Genomic DNA, 19,421 nt, shown 5'->3' with positions numbered 1-19,421 from the left:
TTTATTGATTTGATCAAAATGTATAACTAAAAAAAATCAAAATAAATTTTAGTCAATGTAAAATTCAATAAATGTACAATGGAACTAAGATAATTAGTATTGAGCATTACTGTGAGATAACTGATCTCCATACATTTAATGTATTTTATACATTTTCATGAATACAATCAATGACTCCCATATTATTTCAATTCTAAAGTTGTTAGCCTATGCGGAAAGACATAAATGCAGACTTCCAAACACCCTGATTAAATAAGAGTTAAGGAAAAAGTTGAGCATGATTTAATCTGAGTAGACCTCTGCAATGAATTAAGTCAAAACCCTGCATGGGCCAAGGAAAGAGCCAGTGATAATTTATACTACCATGTTTTGAAGTTATTATTTTATTAGCTATTGCACAATTTCATTAACAATGCAAACTAAATTAGAAGTTTCTAAGAGGTAAAAATAACATTCTCGGGCATACAATATATATATGAAGAGCAATAAGTCTACAAACTTTAATTCTAACCCGAGTATACAAATATTAATGTATGTTGTACTTCATTTGTTTTTTTACATTACAACAGAAATGAACTTACATATACTATAGTAATAAAGTATATTAAAAAGTATTAACATAATAAAGCCCTACTTTAAGAACGTCATAACTGCATCAGCTCTCCAACTGCCTGAAAATGCAAGCTTCCAGGGATGCCAAATGATTGGGCCAAAGGGGTTCTTTTGTGAAAGAATTTCATAAGCAATTTAATACGACTAAAATGACTCATTTTCAATGCCCATCTGCTTCATTTTCAAATGCAAAGCTCAGCTTGCATGTGTTTTAAATAAACTCATTTATTCAGCCCAGAATTACAGTTGTCAGAAAAGCTATAGCTCCAAATGAGCTGATATTGGTGAAGATGCAAAAATCAATGAATTATTAACAAGAGCGTCCCAAGTTGTATTCATAACAAAAGGTAAAAGAATTAGCTGCTCAGTGAAAACGACAAAATGCTAACAGGTCACACAGAAAAAGCAGAACCTATTCTTGTAGTCCAGTGATGGCGAACCTTTTAGAGACAAAACCCACTTATGTACCGTTGGGTGCTGGGTGGGCATGGCCCATTGGGTGGGTGTGGCAAATTGGGTGGGCATGGCTGTGGTAACGGCAGACTGGGTGGGACTAAAAAGTTCAATCACTCAATTCCAACTTTGCGAGATCTTTTTTTTTCCCCACGAGAAGTTGAAATTGATTGATTGAACCTTTTTTGTTTTTTGCACATGGCTGCAGAGGCCTAAAGCGAAAAGATTTTATAGAACCCAGCTGAAGGCCTAGGACTGGGGCGACAGCACACATGCCCACAGAGAGGGCTCTGCGTGCCACCTGTGGCACACGTGCCATAGGTTCGCCACCACCATTGTAGACGTTCCATTTGGCAAATGTAAAGAGCAGGATGAAGGGGCAGGATGAAATGCAGTCGTGGAATACCTGCTCACTTGAAGTGAGATGATATCTCCAAAATTAGATGAACTAGATTTTATGGTATGAAGGAATTTGCTGATTATCAGGCGTGCCATGATGCCTTTGACAACTCTTGGAGAAACGATGAAATTCCAGACAACTGGAGAACAAATATTATATTTATCTTCAAGAAGGGAGAAAAGGGAACTTGGGAAGATTCCAGACCATACTGTAAAAAGGATGATCCAAACACCCTTAAAAATGAAACTGCGATTACCAGTGGTTATCATGGATTGAGTAGATTTGGGGAATGCTATAGACAGAATAGATCTTAATGTAATTGAAGTATTTGACAAAGAACCCAAACTATCCTGCTTAGCAAGATTACCAGTTAAAAGAAGGCAACGAATACTGTACATCGCTGGTCCAAGAAATGTATCTGAAGCCTGCTCAAGAGTTCTTCTACCTGAGTGTGATATCAAGTGGAGTGATGAAATGAAATCAGTCCTGAATCTGGTACTCTTCAGTAATTTTTTTTTCATGACTTTGATGTGAAGGAAATGCTTCTCAAATTTTCAGGCATAAAATTGGGTAGGTTTATACTGTAGAAAACAGAAATAAAATTCAATATTATCCTGGTAAGTAAGAAAAATAGATTTCTCTAAGTAGTCTACCATTTCTCAAGTATTATGTGCAATTCTTAGCATTAAATAGCAATAATGATTTAGAGAACCTGGAACAGATATTGGGGGGGAAGGACACAAGAGTGATCTAGAACAGAGCTCCCCAAATTTTCTGGGTTGGTGGCCTGGAGGGAAAGAAAGGAGCAGGGAAATGTACGCGTGCTCGCATGTGCAAAATGTCTACGCGTGTGGCGGTGCGCTAGCGCTTGCATGTACAAGCGGGGCGCACGCCCACCCATGGCAGTGTTGGTGGCGACACTGGCGCCTGCACACCTGTGCAAACAGGGTGCTAGTGCCTGTGCACGTGGGGCACTAGTACCCGCATTATGCTGGGGGCGGTGCTAGCACCCGTGCAATGGCAAACGGGGCTCCTAGCACCCACACAGCAGCACTAGCACAAGTGGGGAGGATGCATGCACACGTGTCCGCACTCGCCAGCCATTTCTGCGGCCCGGAGGCCATGGACCGGTACCGGCCCATAGGTTGGGGATCCCTGATCTAGAAACTAAGTCCCATGACTAAATATCTGGGGATATTTAGCTTGAAAAGACAAACTTGAAAGAATATATGACTAAACTGTAGATAAATACCTAAAATACCCAGAAAGATGTCACAGACAATGGCTAGGACTTGATCTGACCTCAGGGTGCTCCCAGGGAATAGGAATCAAAATTAGTAGATTTAAATTACATTAAGGCAGACCTCAACTGAATATTAGAAAACAAAATTCTAATAGTAACAATAGCTTGACTGTGAACCCAGTTAATCAGGGAAGGCAATTTATTGAATGTGTTCAATTAGAAGCTAGACATCTGTCATGGATGTTTTAATCTGAATACCTGCATGAAAGACCAGGATTAGATTTGATGGCCCAAATAATTTTAATATGTGTTGAAATGTATGCAGAGTCACAGAAGCAAAAAAACATACAGTGAGGGGGGAAAACTATTTGATCCCCTGTTGATTTTGTATGTGTGCCCACCGACAAAGAAATGATCAGTCTATAATTTTAATGGTAGGTTTAACAGTGAGAGAATAACAAAAAAATATATCCAGAAAAACGCATTTCAAAAAAAGTTATAAATTGATTTGCATTTTAATCAGTGAAATAAGTATTTGACCCCTTCACAGAACCTGACTTAGTACTTGGTGGCAAAACCCTTGTTGGCAATCAAAGAGGTCAGATGTTTCTTGTAGTTGGCCACCAAGTTTGCACACATCTCAGGAGAGATTTTGTCCCACTCCCCTTTGCAGATTCTCTCCAAGTCATTAAGGTTTTGAGGCTGACATTTGGCAGCTAAAATCTCCAGTTTCCTCCACAAGGTTTTCTATGGGATTAAAGTCTGGAGACTGGCTAGGCCCCTCCAGGACCTTAATGTGCTTCTTCTCAAGCCACTCATTTGTTGCCTTGGCCATGTGTTTTGGGTCACTTGTCATGCTGGAATACCCATCCATGACCCATTTTCAATGCCCTGGCTGTGGGAAGGAGGTTCTCACCAAAGACTTGATGGTACATGGCCCCATCCATCGTCCTTTTGATGTGGTGAAGTTGTCCTCTCCCCTTAGCAAAAAAACACCCCCAAAGCACAATGTTTCCACCTCCATGTTTGACGGTGGGGATGGTGTTCTTGGGGTCGTAGGCAGCATTCCTCCTCCTCCAAATACGGCGAGTTGAGTTGATGCCAAAGAGCTCAATTTTGGTCTCATCTGACCGCAACACTTTCACCCAGTTTTCCTTTGAATCATTCAGATGTTAATTGGCAAACTTCAGACGGGCCTGTACATTGCTTTCTTGAGCCAGGGGGACCTTGCTGACGCTGCAGGATTTCAGTCCTTCACGGCGTAGTGTGTTATAAATTATTTACTAGGTGACTAGGGCCCCAGCTGCCTTGAGATCATTGACAAGATCCTCCCGTGTAGTTCTGGGTTGATTTCTCACCGTTCTCATGATCACTGAAACTCCACAAGGTGAGATCTTGCATGGATCCCCAGACCGAGGGAGATTGACAGTTACAGTGGGACAAAAAATATTTAGTCAGCCACCAATTGTGCAAGTTCTCCCACTTAAAAAGATGAGAGAGGCCTGTAATTTTCATCATAGGTATATCTCAACTATGAGAGACAAAATGGCGGGAAAGAATCCAGGAAATCACATTGTAGAATTTCTAACGAATTTATTTGCAAATTATGGTGGGAAATAAATATTTGGTCAATAACAAAAGTTCATCTCAATACTTTGCTATATACCCTTTGTTGGCAATGACAGAGGTCAAACGTTTTCTGTAAGTCTTCACAAGGTTTGCACACACTGTTGCTGGTATTTTGGCCCATTCCTCCATGCAGATCTCCTCTAGAGCAGTGATGTTTTGGGGCTGTCGCTGGGCAGCACGGACTTTCAACTCCCTCCAAAGGTTTTCTATGGGGTTGAGATCTGGAGACTGGCTAGGCCACTCCAGGACCTTGAAATGCTTCTTACGATGCCACTCCTTCGTTGCCCGGGCGGTGTGTTTGGGATCATTGTCATGCTGAAAGACCCAGCCACGTTTCATCTTCAATGCCCTTGCTGATGGAAGGTTTTCACTCAAAATCTCACGATACATGGCCCCATTCATTCTTTCCTTTACACGGATCAGTCGTCCTGGTCCCTTTGCAAAAAAACAGCCCCACAGGTATGGTGTTCTTTGGATGCAACTCAGCATTCTTTCTCCTCCAAACACGAGTTGACTTTTTACCAAAAAGTTCTACTTTGGTTTCATCTGACCATATGACATTCTCCCAATCCTGTTCTGGATCATCCAAATGCTCTCTAGCAAACTTCAGACAGGCCCGGACATGTACTGGCTTAAGCAGGGGGACACATCTGGCACTGCAGGATTTGAGTCCCTGGCGGCGTAGTGTGTTACTGATGGTAGCCTGTGTTACTTTGGTCCCAGCTCCCTGCAGGTCATTCACTAGGTCCCCCCTGTGTGGTTCTGGGATTTTTGCTCACTGTTCTTGTGATCATTTTGACCCCACGGAGTGAGATCTTGTGTGGAGCCCCAGAACGAGGGAGATTATCAGTGGTCTTGTATGTCTTCCATTTTCTAATAATTGCTCCCACAGTTGATTTCTTCACACCAAGCTGCTTGCCTATTGCAAATTCAGTCTTCCCAGCATGGTGCAGGTCTACAATTTTGTTTCTGGTGTCCTTCGACAGCTCTTTGGTCTTGGCCATAGTGGAGTTTGGAGTGTGACTGTTTGAGGTTGTGGACTGGTGTCTTTTATACTGATAACAAGTTCAACCAGGTGCCATTCATACAGGTAACGAGTGGGACAGAGGAGCCTCTTAAAGAAGAAGTTACAGGTCTGTGAGAGCCAGAAATCTTGTTTGTAGGTGACCAAATACTTATTTTACTGAGGAATGTACGAATTAATTCATTAGAAATCTTACAATGTGATTTCCTGGATTCTTTCCCCCCATTTTGTCTCTCATAGTTGAGGTATACCTATGATGAAAATTACAGGCCTCTCTCATCTTTTTAAGTGGGAGAACTTGCACAATTGGTGGCTGACTACTTTTTTGTCCCACTGTATTTTGTGTTTCTTCCATTTGCAAATAATCTCACCAACTGTTGTCACCTTCTCACCAAGATGCTTGGCGATAAGTCTTGTAGTCCATTCCAACCTTGTTTAGTTCTACAATCTTGTCCCTGACATCCTTGGACAGCTCTTTGGTCTTGGTGGAGAGTTTGGAATCTGGTTAATTGATTGATTCTGTGGACAGGTGTCTTTTATACAGGTAACAAGCTGAGATTAGGAGCACTCCCTTTAAGAGAGTGCTCCTAATCTCAGCTCATTACCTGTATAAAAGACACCTGGGAGCCAGAAATCTTGCTGATAGGGGATCAAATACTTATTTCACTCATTAAAAAGCAAATCAATTTATCTTTTTTTGAACTGTTGTTTTTCTGGATTTTTTTGTTATTCTGTCTCTCACTGTTAAAATAAACCTACCATTACAATTCTAGATCGATCATTTCTTTGTCAGTGGGCAAACGTACAAAATCAGCAGGGGATCAAATAATTTTTTCCCTCCCTGTATATTAGTATTAAATCCAGCTCTAGGATAATCATGAGTTTGATCTATATATTTCAGTTCTAGCCCTCAATTCAACTTCAGATATAGTATACAGTATGCATAATGTATCTCTTTTTATAAAATAAAATTTAAATCCAATATAAAACAAAAGAAGCAATGCCTTGGGTGATATACTGTAAAATGCTATAATCTCTCTTTTTAGGCACTAAAGGAAATTTTTATTTTTTAGTACAAACTTTATTGATCTACTTGGCTGTTTATATGTGTTGTCAATTTAAATGAAAATGTTCTAATCTATTTCTTGTCTTATTCAACTCAATACAAACTAATTCCCTTAATACAGTGTAGCAGTTCAGTAGGACAGAATTTTTAAAAATTCTTTACACAAACTATTAAGTACTGTATTTTTAGTAGTTAATTACTTCTTGCCTAAAAGACAACATTAAGTTAGAAAATAATAATAATAGTGTACTGCTACAGGTAGAAACTTGGTAAGAACCATTCCAACCAACAGAATTAGTGAAGATTATTTTAAACTGGAACATTAAGAATACATGTCCATAAAAAAAACCTATGTGAAGCAAAAAGGTAGAGAGGCCAGAAGTCAAAATTATATTCAGAACAGTAATACATTAAAGGCAAACATTAATGCTTTCAAATGCTATTTAGACTGGAGAATCTCACTGGAATTGATGGATTTAACATCTTCATCACACCCATCTGTTCTGGAAGTTCACCCAAATTGGATGGGTGGGAGTGACTTTGCAGTGGGAAAGCTGATTGATTTTATTTCAAGGGAATAAGCTAACAGAATTCCATAGTCAGAACAATATTAATTTTTGACTGGATCATAAATACATTATATCTTGTGCATAGTTATTCAGGAAACCATTTTGTGAAATGAAAATAACCTTGAGTTAAAGGTAACTAGGATTATAATTTTAAAAGTTTGAATATCTTTGTTTTATGTAAAATAAATGCCTAAAATAGGACTATTATAAATCATTTTGCAGTGGACTAACTAATTTAATTATTTATAGCTTAGATGTAAAAAACAGCTGAAAATTAGAAATTATGTCATATGCAAAAAAGATATTGAGGCAGCACTAGAATTATAATCATAATAAGGACTAATAGCAGTTGTTAAACACAGTATTAAATAGGCATTAATATCTTATTATAATTTTACATAGCCATCCCACTACCCATTTTTGAAAAAGCTTCAATTCCAGAAGGGGAAAAAAATATTTGAAATTTTTTTTTCCTCTGGTCTTCTTAGAATTTCCAATGTGTTTCTTGGGGAAACTGAGGTGTCCAAAAACTATTAAGCTTATTTGAAAATAATTTTATTCTGAAAAACGTGCTGCGTGTCACTCCTGAAAGGTCATTTCAGTGTGTACTTGTCCAAAGAAACCAATGGCAAAATCTTTCCCAGCACAGTGCCTTTTTAAATCCAAGAGCTCAGGTTTCAGGGAGAAGAGAAAATAACTTATTTATGCAAAGCGCTGATACTACAAGTCCAAAGGAGAATCCACAAGTGTCCAATTTCCAAGTCTCATGAAAGTTGAATGTAGCAAAGGCCTATAACAAAGCTATTGAACTGCAGGCAGTGGAAAAACCTGTTGATCTTTTTTACAATTTTCAATTCCAGATTAAATAAAAGATCTGTAAAATGCTGACTACCCTAAAATCTTCCTAGAGATCTACTTCACTGTGAAACACAGCGGATGCTCTTAATTATGCAAGAGATTGTATGTGTTAATGGCTCCTGTCTACATAAGAAATTAAGCTGCTGATGCTAAAATCACTGAGACTACTTGACTGCTTTTAGGTTTGCCTTATTTTGCTTCTGAAATAAATTATTACTTTTAATTTCATTACTGTTCTTAAGAATTATTGGTTTTTATGGTGATTTTAAAACTTTTCTTGGAATTTTTCTCTGAGAAAGATTGCTATAGAGATAAAATAAACGACTTGCTTGTTTTCCGATCATGACCAAACAGAAATAATAGCACAGTTAGTTCTTGATTTAACAATGGTAACTGGGAGAAAAATTTCCATTGCTTAATGATGCAGTTGCTCCCAGCAGCTCCCACTGCAATTATTTAATAAATCCTACTGGTCATTAGCAAGGGATGGGGTGGCTCAGTGGGTTAGGACGTCGATCAGAAGGTCAGCAGTTTGGCGGGTCAAATCCCGAGTGCCGCGTAACAGAATGAGCGCCTGTCACTCGTCCCAGCTTCTGCCAACCTAGCAGTTCAAAAGCACGTAAAAATGCAAGTAGAAAAATAGGGACCACTACGGTGGGAAGGGAACAGCGTTCCGTGCGCCTCTGGCATCTAGTCATGCCGGCCACATGACCACGGAGACGTCCTCGGACAAGTGCTGGCTCTTCGGCTTTGAAACGGCAATGAGCACCGGCCCCTAGAGTTGGAAACGACTAGCACGCATGTGCGGGGGAACCTTGACCTTTACTGGTCGTTAGGCAAGGATCCACCTCAACCCAAGCTTTCCCAACTTGGTCCGTCTCAGCCCCAAACTGGGATAAGGAATGGGACTGCCTCTTTTTGAACTCCTACCACCCACCCCAATCTCCTTGTGGCCATTCTGTACTCTTAGCAGTGGTAGGCACCCGGCAGCATCAGGATTGAAGTACAAGCCCCCTGACCTGTAGTTCACGCCCCCAGTGCTACTACCGGCATCAAAAAGTGCCAGCTCAAGCTCCATGGCCAACCATCCCAGGATCACAATACAAAGCCTCACCAATCTGAGATCTGTTGGCTGTGCTACACCCAGCTGCCACCTTCCTCCCACTGGTGAGAGGGGTGTCCGTCCTGTCAGGCAACTGCTATCTGCACCATGACTTGGGAGGCTGGTGAAAAGGGCAGAGATTGGAGGTGGGGGGGAGATAGCAAGAAGTGATTGATGTAAGTGCTGATCACCGCCATAACATCAGGGACTGGGTGTAAGTACCGTTCATTCAGCATCACTAGCTTTGAACTGCTGCTGAGTGAATGGTCTTTAAAAAGCAGGGCAACCTGTACTTTTAACCAACTAATTCTGTTGGAATTAGCGTGTGAATTTTCTCTGACTTGATGGGTCAGAAATCAGGTCAGCATTAAATTGCAAAAAATTCAAGTGCACCACAGTCATCCTTTTTAAAAGCAGGTGTATTACTAGCACAATGGAACCAGTGAAAAGATCTCAACTGTAACTGCCACATTGGACCCAGCATTAGAGGCCTAATATAGAATAAGACTATTTCTTTCTAAGGTAGTAACCTGAAGCAATTTTAACGTTTAAAACTAAATTGATGTAATCACCGGCTGGGAACAAGGGGAGGGAATCTTGAAAAAAGAGGACATTGCTTTGGAACTGAATATATGACATGTTATTTTAGGCCACATATTATTTCAATATTTTTGTAATTCCTTGTTCTGAAGCCATAAAAATTAATGTTTATTTATTACACTGGAAAATGTATTTGTGAATTGTTTCAAGAATTCATACTGGTATTGGTATTCTTTTTTTAATTTTTTTTTTGCTAAAACTGTTCCCTCCTGGCAGAAAATCAGGGGAGTCAATTATTTATTTAAATTCTAATAGTCACCCATCAAACTTACATAACCCTGTTTACAAATGTATGTTTTATGAACCAGTCTATTAAACTGAGTTCTCACCATATGCTAACCTACAGAAGGTAGCTTCCATATTATAATGAGCTTATATAATTTAATAATATTTAGTTGGTCAATGACCAGCAAAAATTTTAAAAAAAATCCAGAGTGAAGCAAATAAGTAAAATCATATACAAACAACTAGCAAAATAGAGCATAGAATATAGCATTCACTTCTCAATAGAAAAACAAAACCACCAGTAGTTTAATGGAAGATAGTGATATTGTAATGGATAAAGAAAAAAAACACATAAATTTGAACAAGGAAAGCTGTTGATAACCCATTTCAATAATGTTCTTTTTTCCAACTGACCTCCAGATGGTTTCATTATACCCCACCACTGTTACTGACACCTGAAGTAAGCACAGCAAAGCCCACTGAAATCAATAGGATAGTCAACTAGGTATAGGATCAGATTGCACCAAACAACTTTGTTATGTTCTCTGTGTATTTCTGGAACTTTTCCAGGCTGAGGGCTTAAAACAGAATTCCAGAAAAGGTTTGTCCAGGCAAAGCTACGGATGCTGAATGATGTCAAAGTTGCTGGGCTGAATAGACCATAGGAGGCAGTGCCATTGTGGAAATGGAACACAATCTCCATATGGGGTTCAGGAATGGAATCTGGTTCATTGGGATGTCCAAGTCCAGTTGCAGAGTTTCCCAGATATAGCAGAGCATCTGGATCCTTTTGGGCAGCATTCATGCCTCAGGATGGAACAGAAGCCACATCACTCACTCTGCTCAATACCTTTGACCAGAGAATCTTTCTCGGTCACCTGTGTGGATTTGGGATAGGAGCTCTATTCTTTCCTGAGTGGGTTCTTCTAGTTGGCAGCAGGGCTCACCTCTAGCTTGGCTCTCGTCTTTGCTTTTTAACAGATATTATATGAAGCTGCTGGGAGAGGAAACTTGCTGCCTGGGATTATTTATTATCAATATGCTGATTATATCCTACTGTAAATCTTGTTTCCACACCTAGCTGGAGATGCAGCAGAGTCCTGATCCAATGTCTGGAGCTGCAGAACACCGCATGAGGAGAAACTGACAGAAGCAAGATGGATATGTTATTCATCTAAAAACCAGGTGGGAATCTGGTTTTTACTGACTCTGGAAGGGGTTGAAGTGTGGAAGTCTTGAAGTCTCCATTAAGACAAGATCTGTAAGTCAAATGTTTAAGGCTGACAGCTGTTGTTGGATCTTCAGTTAAAGCCACTGCCAGAGATGTCTTCAGCCAGTTTCAGCTGAGGCCCCAGATGGGGCTCTACATGCCTTTAGTGACAGCCACTCATGTCCTTATCACCTTTAAGTGAGTTGCTGTAACATATTTTACACGAACTGCCCTTGCAGAGAATGCAGCAGCCCATCTACTGAGAAATGGAAGTTTTTAAAGACACACAACTCCAATTGTGCAAGCACTGCAAATGTTTCCAGTTTGTTCAAAATGCTGGTTTTAGGCTATAAAGCTCTTTATGACTTGACTCCCAGGGATCTCCAGGATTGTCTTGTTAAAAGTTCAACTTGCCCTTCTTGCTTGCTTAATTTGGAAGAGAATATTATGGGTACCTTCCCTCTGAGAAGTTGATGAGAGGCAGTATTTTTGATAATAGCCTCTACACTCTGGAATAACACTATATTTCTTTCTTTCTGAAAATATTAAAGACGGAGCCATTTTGCAAAGTGTCGGATGGCAGGTTCACCTGTTGAAATTAGATGTTGTCAACAGAGGTGGTGTTAGTGGTTATGAATTGGTTTTTAAATATTTTGCAATTTATATTCACAAACTCTCAGAAATATTATCTTTTGAGATCTGCAGCAATATGCTTCTCAAGTAAATAGCTATCATTTGTTAGATATATTAGATACATTTACATGTTTAATTCCTGACTGAAATCTGAACGCTGTATATTTAACATATTTTAATTTTATAGAATATTGAAGTAGAAATATAATTCAATAAATTTATAAATATTGTTTGCAATATCTGAAACCTAATGCTGCAAATAATCCATCTCTTGAATTCACAAAATACATATTTAAATGTATTGGTAAGTTGTATTTTTTTCTTAAGCTTCCAACCTCAATATCCCCTCAATGTCAATAAAATATTGAACTGCCATGACATTTTTCAAAACCTTGGCTGTGTTTCCACTTTAAGCACCACAGGGGGCAATTCAAATCCAGAACTCTTGCTCTCTGGACTACCTTGAGCCATTGTTATCAGAAGCAGAAGTACTTTCTGTTAAGTTTTTGAATATTCTGCAAATGTTTGAGAAAGGGTATTGCTGCAAGCAAAATGCTCCTCGAAAGCAGCTGTTAGGTGTTTCTCAACTTCATTCTTCATTCAATGACTGTTCAAAGTTATAATGGAACTTACATGACAGATGTAACTGGTCTCTGGAGTGCATCCCAACAACTGGGGGGGTCACATTATTGTGATCTGACTGCTTACGTTTACAACCATTTGCTGAGCACCCCATGACCACACGATTGCTATTTGCAACCTTCCATGCCGGCATCCCTAGAAAGTAAAAGGGAAGCTGGCAGGGAAGCTTGTAATTTGCTGGGGGTACGTCTCCTGCGCTCTCCCCCAATCCCTCTGCATTCACATGGGTCACCAATCCATGCTGCATCCCCAAGCCTCCTCCCCAAAGTTGTATGGTGCCTCTCGCACAATCTGCACACATCCTGACATCGCCTTCCTGACCTGCACAACACCACTTGCAGGCCCCAACACACCCTCCCCAATCTACCCAGCGCCTCCTACGCACCCGCCCCCTTCTCTCCAACCCATGCTGCCCTTCTCAAACACTCCCATGCACTCTTCCCAACCTTCCCCAACCCATGCATCACTCACGTACACACCCTGACCAATGCTGTACCTCTCGCATATACACACGCACCCTTACCAATCTACAGCATGCTTCTCAAGCAACCCTGTGCACTCGCTTAATTTGCCCTGATCCACAGAGCCTCTCCTACTATCTGAAATCCCAACTGTTTAAATGGAAAACTAAGATTCAACACAGATTCAGAACATACACATGTTCAAACCCAAAACTTAGATATGGAAAAACAAGCTCTTTGAACACTGCCAGAAAAGAAACTGGAAGTTCAATGTATATTTTTCAATATTTGAGGGGGAATCTCTTTGGGAAGCTGCAGGTTACAGGTCAGGTCCAAAGATTGAACAGCTATAGTGCTGGCAGACTCACAAATTGTTTCTACTTCTGATGCTTGATCTATTAAAGAAATGTTTTATTCTACAACCTAAAGTCATTTTCCTCATTTACCTATATTTATTTTGCTTTCTCTTATTGCCTATCACCAGAGTTCCCGTTCACTTTGTCATCTCTCAATCTAGCTCGTCTCTCAAACTGGTATCATAAAGATGATTTCAGAAAACTGAAACACATATAGCTATTGGAGATTGGGAGGTTTTTTAAGATATAAGAAAAAAAACCCTGAATGGATAACTAAAAATAGTATTATACTGTTTAGCTAGGAACTCCAACAGATCCACACCAATTTCAAATGTGCTAGTCATGATAGTCATGATATAAACAAAGATAACCTGGCCAAACTGCAGTTAAAATTTCTGATCATCAAGGTGACTGACATTTGACCAGCCCTTGACTTCCATCAAAAAGACAGAAAAAGGAAAAAGAGCTTCAGATATGGGTTAAATATCATTTATTGGAAGGGTAATTGGGAAACTGTCTCAGATTTTAATCTCTCCCAGAAACTTCACAAAGTTCTAACAATCTTAATGGAGATTCTTTCATATGAATGAGTGGAAGAAATATTACTACACTTGCAACAACAATCATACACATTTAATTAACATAGTGTATAAGGATATTGGTATTTACCAATCATTTAGCTGAAAAAAGTAAATTGTACGAGTCAAGTGAGATAGTGCAATTCATTCAATATAGCTGAAATTCCTTACAAATATTTTTATCTGCCTTAAAGACACAACTGTTATTCAATTCTTAAATGTTCCCTGCTTAGTTAACAAAATACTTTTGTATCTATTCTAAGGATAACAAAAACAGAACATTTCCAGTTATCCACTCTATATTTTTAAAATCACTTAATCATCAGATTTAAGAACATAATAAAAAACAGAAGTTTAAACAAATAATCTCATGTAACATTTAAAGTCTGTTTCTGTAAGTTTTTGGATCAATCTGATATTAAGTCAAATCTTTCATCAATATCTATACAGAAAATCTACATATACGTTTAGAAACACAAAGTTAATGGTGAAAGGAGTAAAAAAGGATTGTGGTTTCAAACATCAAATTATTAAGTGCATTTTGTGTATGTAAATAAGTTGTTTACCCTGACAAAATGTTTTTTTTCTATAGAACTCCAAATACATCTGGGTTATGGGAAACATTTCCAGAGTGGGCTGTTGACTGTTACTTTCTAACCATTTGGTGGAGTACTTGAAAAATACAGGCAAGTGAGAGAAAAAAAACCCTTTTGACATCCACATTTTCAAACAAATATGCCACCAACTAGATGGTCTCAACATATTTATAAATAATATTTTATAATATTAAAATATCCTAGTACCCCAAGAAAAAACTAATAATCTGACTAGGGTCTAACTTTATTAAAAAGCAAGTTTACCTCCTATTATTCATTCACGTTGCAATGTTGCTTATTCTTAATTAGAATATATGACATATGTAAACATGTGCAATTCTTAATAAATTTATAATAGGGCTTTTTTAAAGGCACTTAAGATTTCAACCTTGACATAACGTTTAACATATCCTAAGGACTCTATTTTTAAAAATAATTTGATTTAAACCTTGCCTTTCTAATTAACTGACTTCTCAAAGAGGCTACAAAGATCTAATAAAGTGAAGAATTACAAGAACACTTTTATGATTAGCCCAGCATACTATTTCCTGTGGTAGTCAACTTGTCTCAAAGGTCTCCCTGTGAATTCAAGAAAGAAAAGATGACAGGGTGATTTTATGAACAGTGTTCCGAGATCGAAATCTTCACCCAAAAATATCTCCCAACAATTAAAGCAATGCCCGTGGTTGGAACAGAGTACACTAGAGTAATTATAATGGTTTTCTGCAATATTTCCTTGCCTATTTTTGCAAATAAAATTTCATTAAATGACCCCCATTGCTAACGTCATCAGTAAAAACTTCATTTTCTTTTTTGGTAAGACATTAAGTTGCTCTTCCTCAGCTTCTCTAATTTAACAACATAAATAACAAATGACAACATCTGAATCCTCTCACATTTTAAAATTAACACTAATTAAGCAAAGTCTAAGGAGCCAGTTAAAACCAGAAATTTTCCAAGAACTGGTACAAGCAAAGGCTACTTTAGAAATAAGGCATTCAGAAGCAAATTATTCAAACTAATTCTTCAGTAAGACTGTTGATCCTCACCTTTAAGTGGAATACACATAATCGCATCCTCTTATTCCAAACACAAATACACTTGCCCTGCTAGGCAAAAAAACCTGCCAAGTAGGAAAAAAAAACCCCTACCAACTGCTTGCCCATATGCACTTCCAAGAACATCACAAAAGGCTGCAAAAAAAAAAAAATAGCAGAGCAGGAGGCACTCTTACAACACACTTCAACCCAGCCAGGTCTGATATGTATATTTACTAAGATGCAGTAAAAAAGCCTGTACAGAAATAACTCTTTTTTCCCCCTTCTTCTCTTGCCCAGGCAATGTTAAAAAGCCTTAGGAAAAATCTACAAATCAAAAAATAAAAACAAAACAAAAAAAAATCTGACAGCAATAGATTTAATTTTACGTGGTGAGCAGTTGCAGCTTTTCAAAGCACCCAAATAAGGGGAAAACATTTCCTACAGCAATGGAACATTTAACATTCAATTCAAGGGTATTAACCTTCAATTTCTACGCAAAGCATCCTTGAACAACATTGCTTGGGGAAAAAAAAACCATTCTGGGTCTGGGTGGTTCAACGGTTGGCCAGGGAGGGAAAAAAAATATTACACCAGCGGAGACTGAGACTCTTTTTTTTAATCGAAGAACGGCTAAACACCTCTTAACTTGCTAGTTTTCTATGGACAAGCTTTCTTCTTCTTCTTTTCTGTGGTGATGGGTTTGGGTTTTAACATTATTTTAACTAACCTACAACATTGGGCAGAATCATTTAACTTTAAATCTTGTAAAACCTATATTCTTATTTTTATTGCCCTGTACACCGCCCTGAGTCCTTCAGGAGAAGGGCGGTATATAAATCAAATAAATAAATAAAATAAAATAAATACCCGTGCATCATTTCCTCCCCTTATTTTGACAATTTCACTAAATCCGGAGGAAATACAAGGGTGCCTGTCGAAAAAAAAAAAAGAGAACGGAGCATTTTTTTCCCTGGGTGGGGGGGTGGGGGAAGGAAGAGGAAGAATGCCTCTTTTTTTCATTTTCATTTTCCTTTTCATTGGGCTTTTTTTTTACTCTTTCAGGGACTGTTCCAATCTTTTCAATTGTTTTCAATTTGGGGTATTTCTCGTTTCAATTCCCTGGAAACCGCCCTGAGTCCTTCGGCCAAAGGGCGGTAGTACAAATCCAATTATTTATTATTTATTTATTTTTATTTTATTACATTTATATACCGCCCTTTCCCCCGAAGGACTCAGGGCGGTTTACAGGGTGATTAAAAAAACCGAGATACAAAAGTTAAAAACAAATTTTAAAAAAAAAATTATATATTTGTCCCTGCATAAATAAAACCCCCGTTAAAATTACATAAATAATAAATCAATCAATAAATATCGTTGGCCCAATTATCCCTAGAGTTTCTGAGAGAACCTGCCTCCCAAAGAAGGGGGGGGGAAATAAAAATAAAATAAAAATAAAAATAAAAAGGTGGTGGTGGGGAGTCATTATTTTCCATCCCCTTTCGCCCTCAAGTCCTTTCGGGTAGGCCCGGGTCCCGCTGTCCTCCCCCTCAGAGACGCCTCTTTCCCGAAACGCAAAGCGGTTTCCCCTCCAGTCTACTCTGGCTTAACTGCCGCTCTCTCTCTCTCTCTCTCGTCTTCCCCCCCCCCCCTCTCGCCCCAGGCCCGGGTTCCCAACCGACCAGGGGGGTTGCCTGGCCCGGCCCATTCGGGCGCGCTCACCTTCTGTATCCGCTTCAGCGCCATGGGCAGCGGGAAATGCGGGCGGACCGGTGTGGGGAAGCTGCGAGGAGGAGGAAGAGGAGGAGGAGGAGGAGAGCGTCGGCTGCTCCAGGAAGGGGGGGAGGGCGGGCGCTCGCGGGGCGTGTTAAGGCCGGAGCCGAGGTGCCGCTCCGCTTCTCAATCGACGGATCTTTTGTTTCCGCTCCTTACTCACAGACCGCACGCGCCCGCCCACCCACCAACCTCCTGCTGCCCCCGAAATGCATTCTGGGACGGGTAGTTTCCAGCAGGACGGGCGATGCCGCATCCTCCGGAGTTGCAGACTTTCGGGGTCGTCCGGATGGCCGGCCCCTCAGCTCGGAAGCGCTTGGTTGTTAAACAGCCAGGGGTCGAGAGGGTTCCAGTTATGAACTCGCTGCTGCAGTAATCTGGGGAGGCGTTAAACAGTTATATATATATAACTGTTATATATATATATATATAACAGTTATATAACAGTTATATATATATATATATATATATATATATATACACGCACATGCATGCTAGTCGTTTCCGACTCTAGGGGCCGGTGCTCATCTCCGTTTCAAAGCCGAAGAGCCAGTGCTTGTCCGAGGACGTCTCCGTGGTTATGTGGCCGGCATGACTAAACGCCAAAGGCGCACGGAACGCTGTTACCTTCCCACCGGAGTGGTCCCTATTTTTCTACTTGCATTTTTACGTGCTTTCGAACTGCTAGGTTGGCAGAAGCTGGGACGAGTAACAGGCGCTCACTCTGTTACGCGGCACTCGGGATTCGAACCGCCAAACTGCCGACCTTCTGATCGACAAGCTCAGCGTCCTAACCCACTGAGCCACCGCATCCCATATATACATATATATATATATATATATCAATAAAAACTGTTTTAGTTTTTGATTCTATCCCAGTGTTTGTTTGTTAATATATATATATATACATATACATATATACATATACATATATATATACATATATATATATATATATATATATATATATATATATATATATATATATATATATATATATATATATATATACACATATACATATACATATATATATACATACATACATACATACACACACACACACACACACACACACACACACACACATATATATCCTGGCCACAGGATTGGAAAAGATCCGTTTACATTCCAATTCCAAAGAAAGGCAGTGCCAAACAATGTTCAAACTATCGCACCATTGCACTCATTTCTCATGCTAGTAAAGTTATGCTTAAAATTCTACAAGCTAGACTCCAGCAGTATGTGGATCGAGAACTACCAGAAGTACAGGCAGGATTTCGAAGAGGCAGAGGAACTAGAGATCAAATTGCTAACATACGCTGGATCATGGAGAAAGCTAGAGAGTTCCAGAAAAACATCTACTTCTGCTTCATTGACTATGCTAAAGCCTTTGATTGTGTGGATCATAACAAACTGTGGCAAGTCCTTAAAGAGATGGGTATACCAGACCATCTTATTTGTCTCTTGAGAAACCTATATGCAGGCCAAGAAGCAACAGTGAGAACTGGACACGGAACCACTGATTGGTTCAAAATTGGGAAAGGAGTCCGGCAAGGCTGTATACTGTCGCCTTGCCTATTTAACTTATATGCAGAGCACATCATGAGAAAGGCAGGGCTAGAGGAGTCAAAAGTTGGAATTAAGATTGCTGGAAGAAATATCAACAACCTAAGATATGCAGATGATACCACTCTAATGGCAGAAAGTGAAGAGGAACTAAAGAGCCTCTTGTTGCGAGTGAAGAAGGAGAGTGCAAAAGTTGGGTTGAAACTAAACATTAAGAAAACCAAGATCATGGCATCTGGCCCTCTCAATTCCTGGCAAATAGATGGGGAAGAAATGGAGGTAGTGACAGATTTTATTTTCCTGGGCTCCAAGATCACTGCAGATGGGGACTGTAGTCAAGAAATTAAAAGACGCTTGCTCCTTGGGAGGAAAGCCATGGCAAATCTAGACAGCACACTAAAAAGCAGAGACATCACCCTGTCAACAAAAGTGCGTATAGTCAAGGCTATGGTCTTCCCAGTTGCAATGTATGGCAGTGAAAGCTGGACCATAAGAAAGGCTGAGTGCCAAAGAATTGAAGCCTTTGAACTATGGTGCTGGAGAAGACTCCTGCGAGTCCCTTGGACTGCAAGGCGATCAAACCAGTCAGTCCTAGAGGAGATCAACCCTGACTGCTCTTTAGAAGGCCAGATCCTGAAGCTAAAACTCCAATACTTTGGCCACCTAATGAGAAGGAAGGACTCACTGGAGAAGAGCCTAATGCTGGGAAAGATTGAGGGCAATAGAAGAAGGGGACGACAGAGAATGAGGTGGCTGGATGGAGTCACTGAAGCAGTAGGCGTGAG

General features: G+C 39.6%; 1 protein-coding gene across 3 annotated transcripts in view; it reads right to left on the bottom strand.

Moving 5' to 3' along the window:
- UBE2D1 (ubiquitin conjugating enzyme E2 D1) overlaps positions 1–17,213 on the bottom strand; it is a 30,333-nt gene extending 13,120 nt beyond the window's left edge. Inside the window, exons 1-2 of one of the 3 annotated variants that reach the window (XM_081329240.1) lie at positions 17,017–17,213; positions 1,833–2,046 (exon numbers count right to left, since the gene is read on the bottom strand). Coding sequence is in view for 1 of the 3 variants with exons in the window: in XM_081329238.1 (XP_081185364.1) it covers positions 17,017–17,040 (24 nt within the window). In the remaining 2 variants the exon portion in view is untranslated. The remainder of the gene's footprint in view (positions 1–1,832; positions 2,047–17,016) is intronic. The other 2 variants (XM_081329239.1, XM_081329238.1) reach the window with 2 other exon arrangements.
- Between the last annotated feature and the right edge of the window lie 2,208 nt (positions 17,214–19,421).

The sequence above is a fragment of the Vipera berus genome (genome assembly GCF_964194415.1).
Source record: "Vipera berus genome assembly, chromosome: 5".
Taxonomy (NCBI): domain Eukaryota; kingdom Metazoa; phylum Chordata; class Lepidosauria; order Squamata; family Viperidae; genus Vipera; species Vipera berus.
This window is presented reverse-complemented; position numbering and strand designations above follow the sequence as displayed.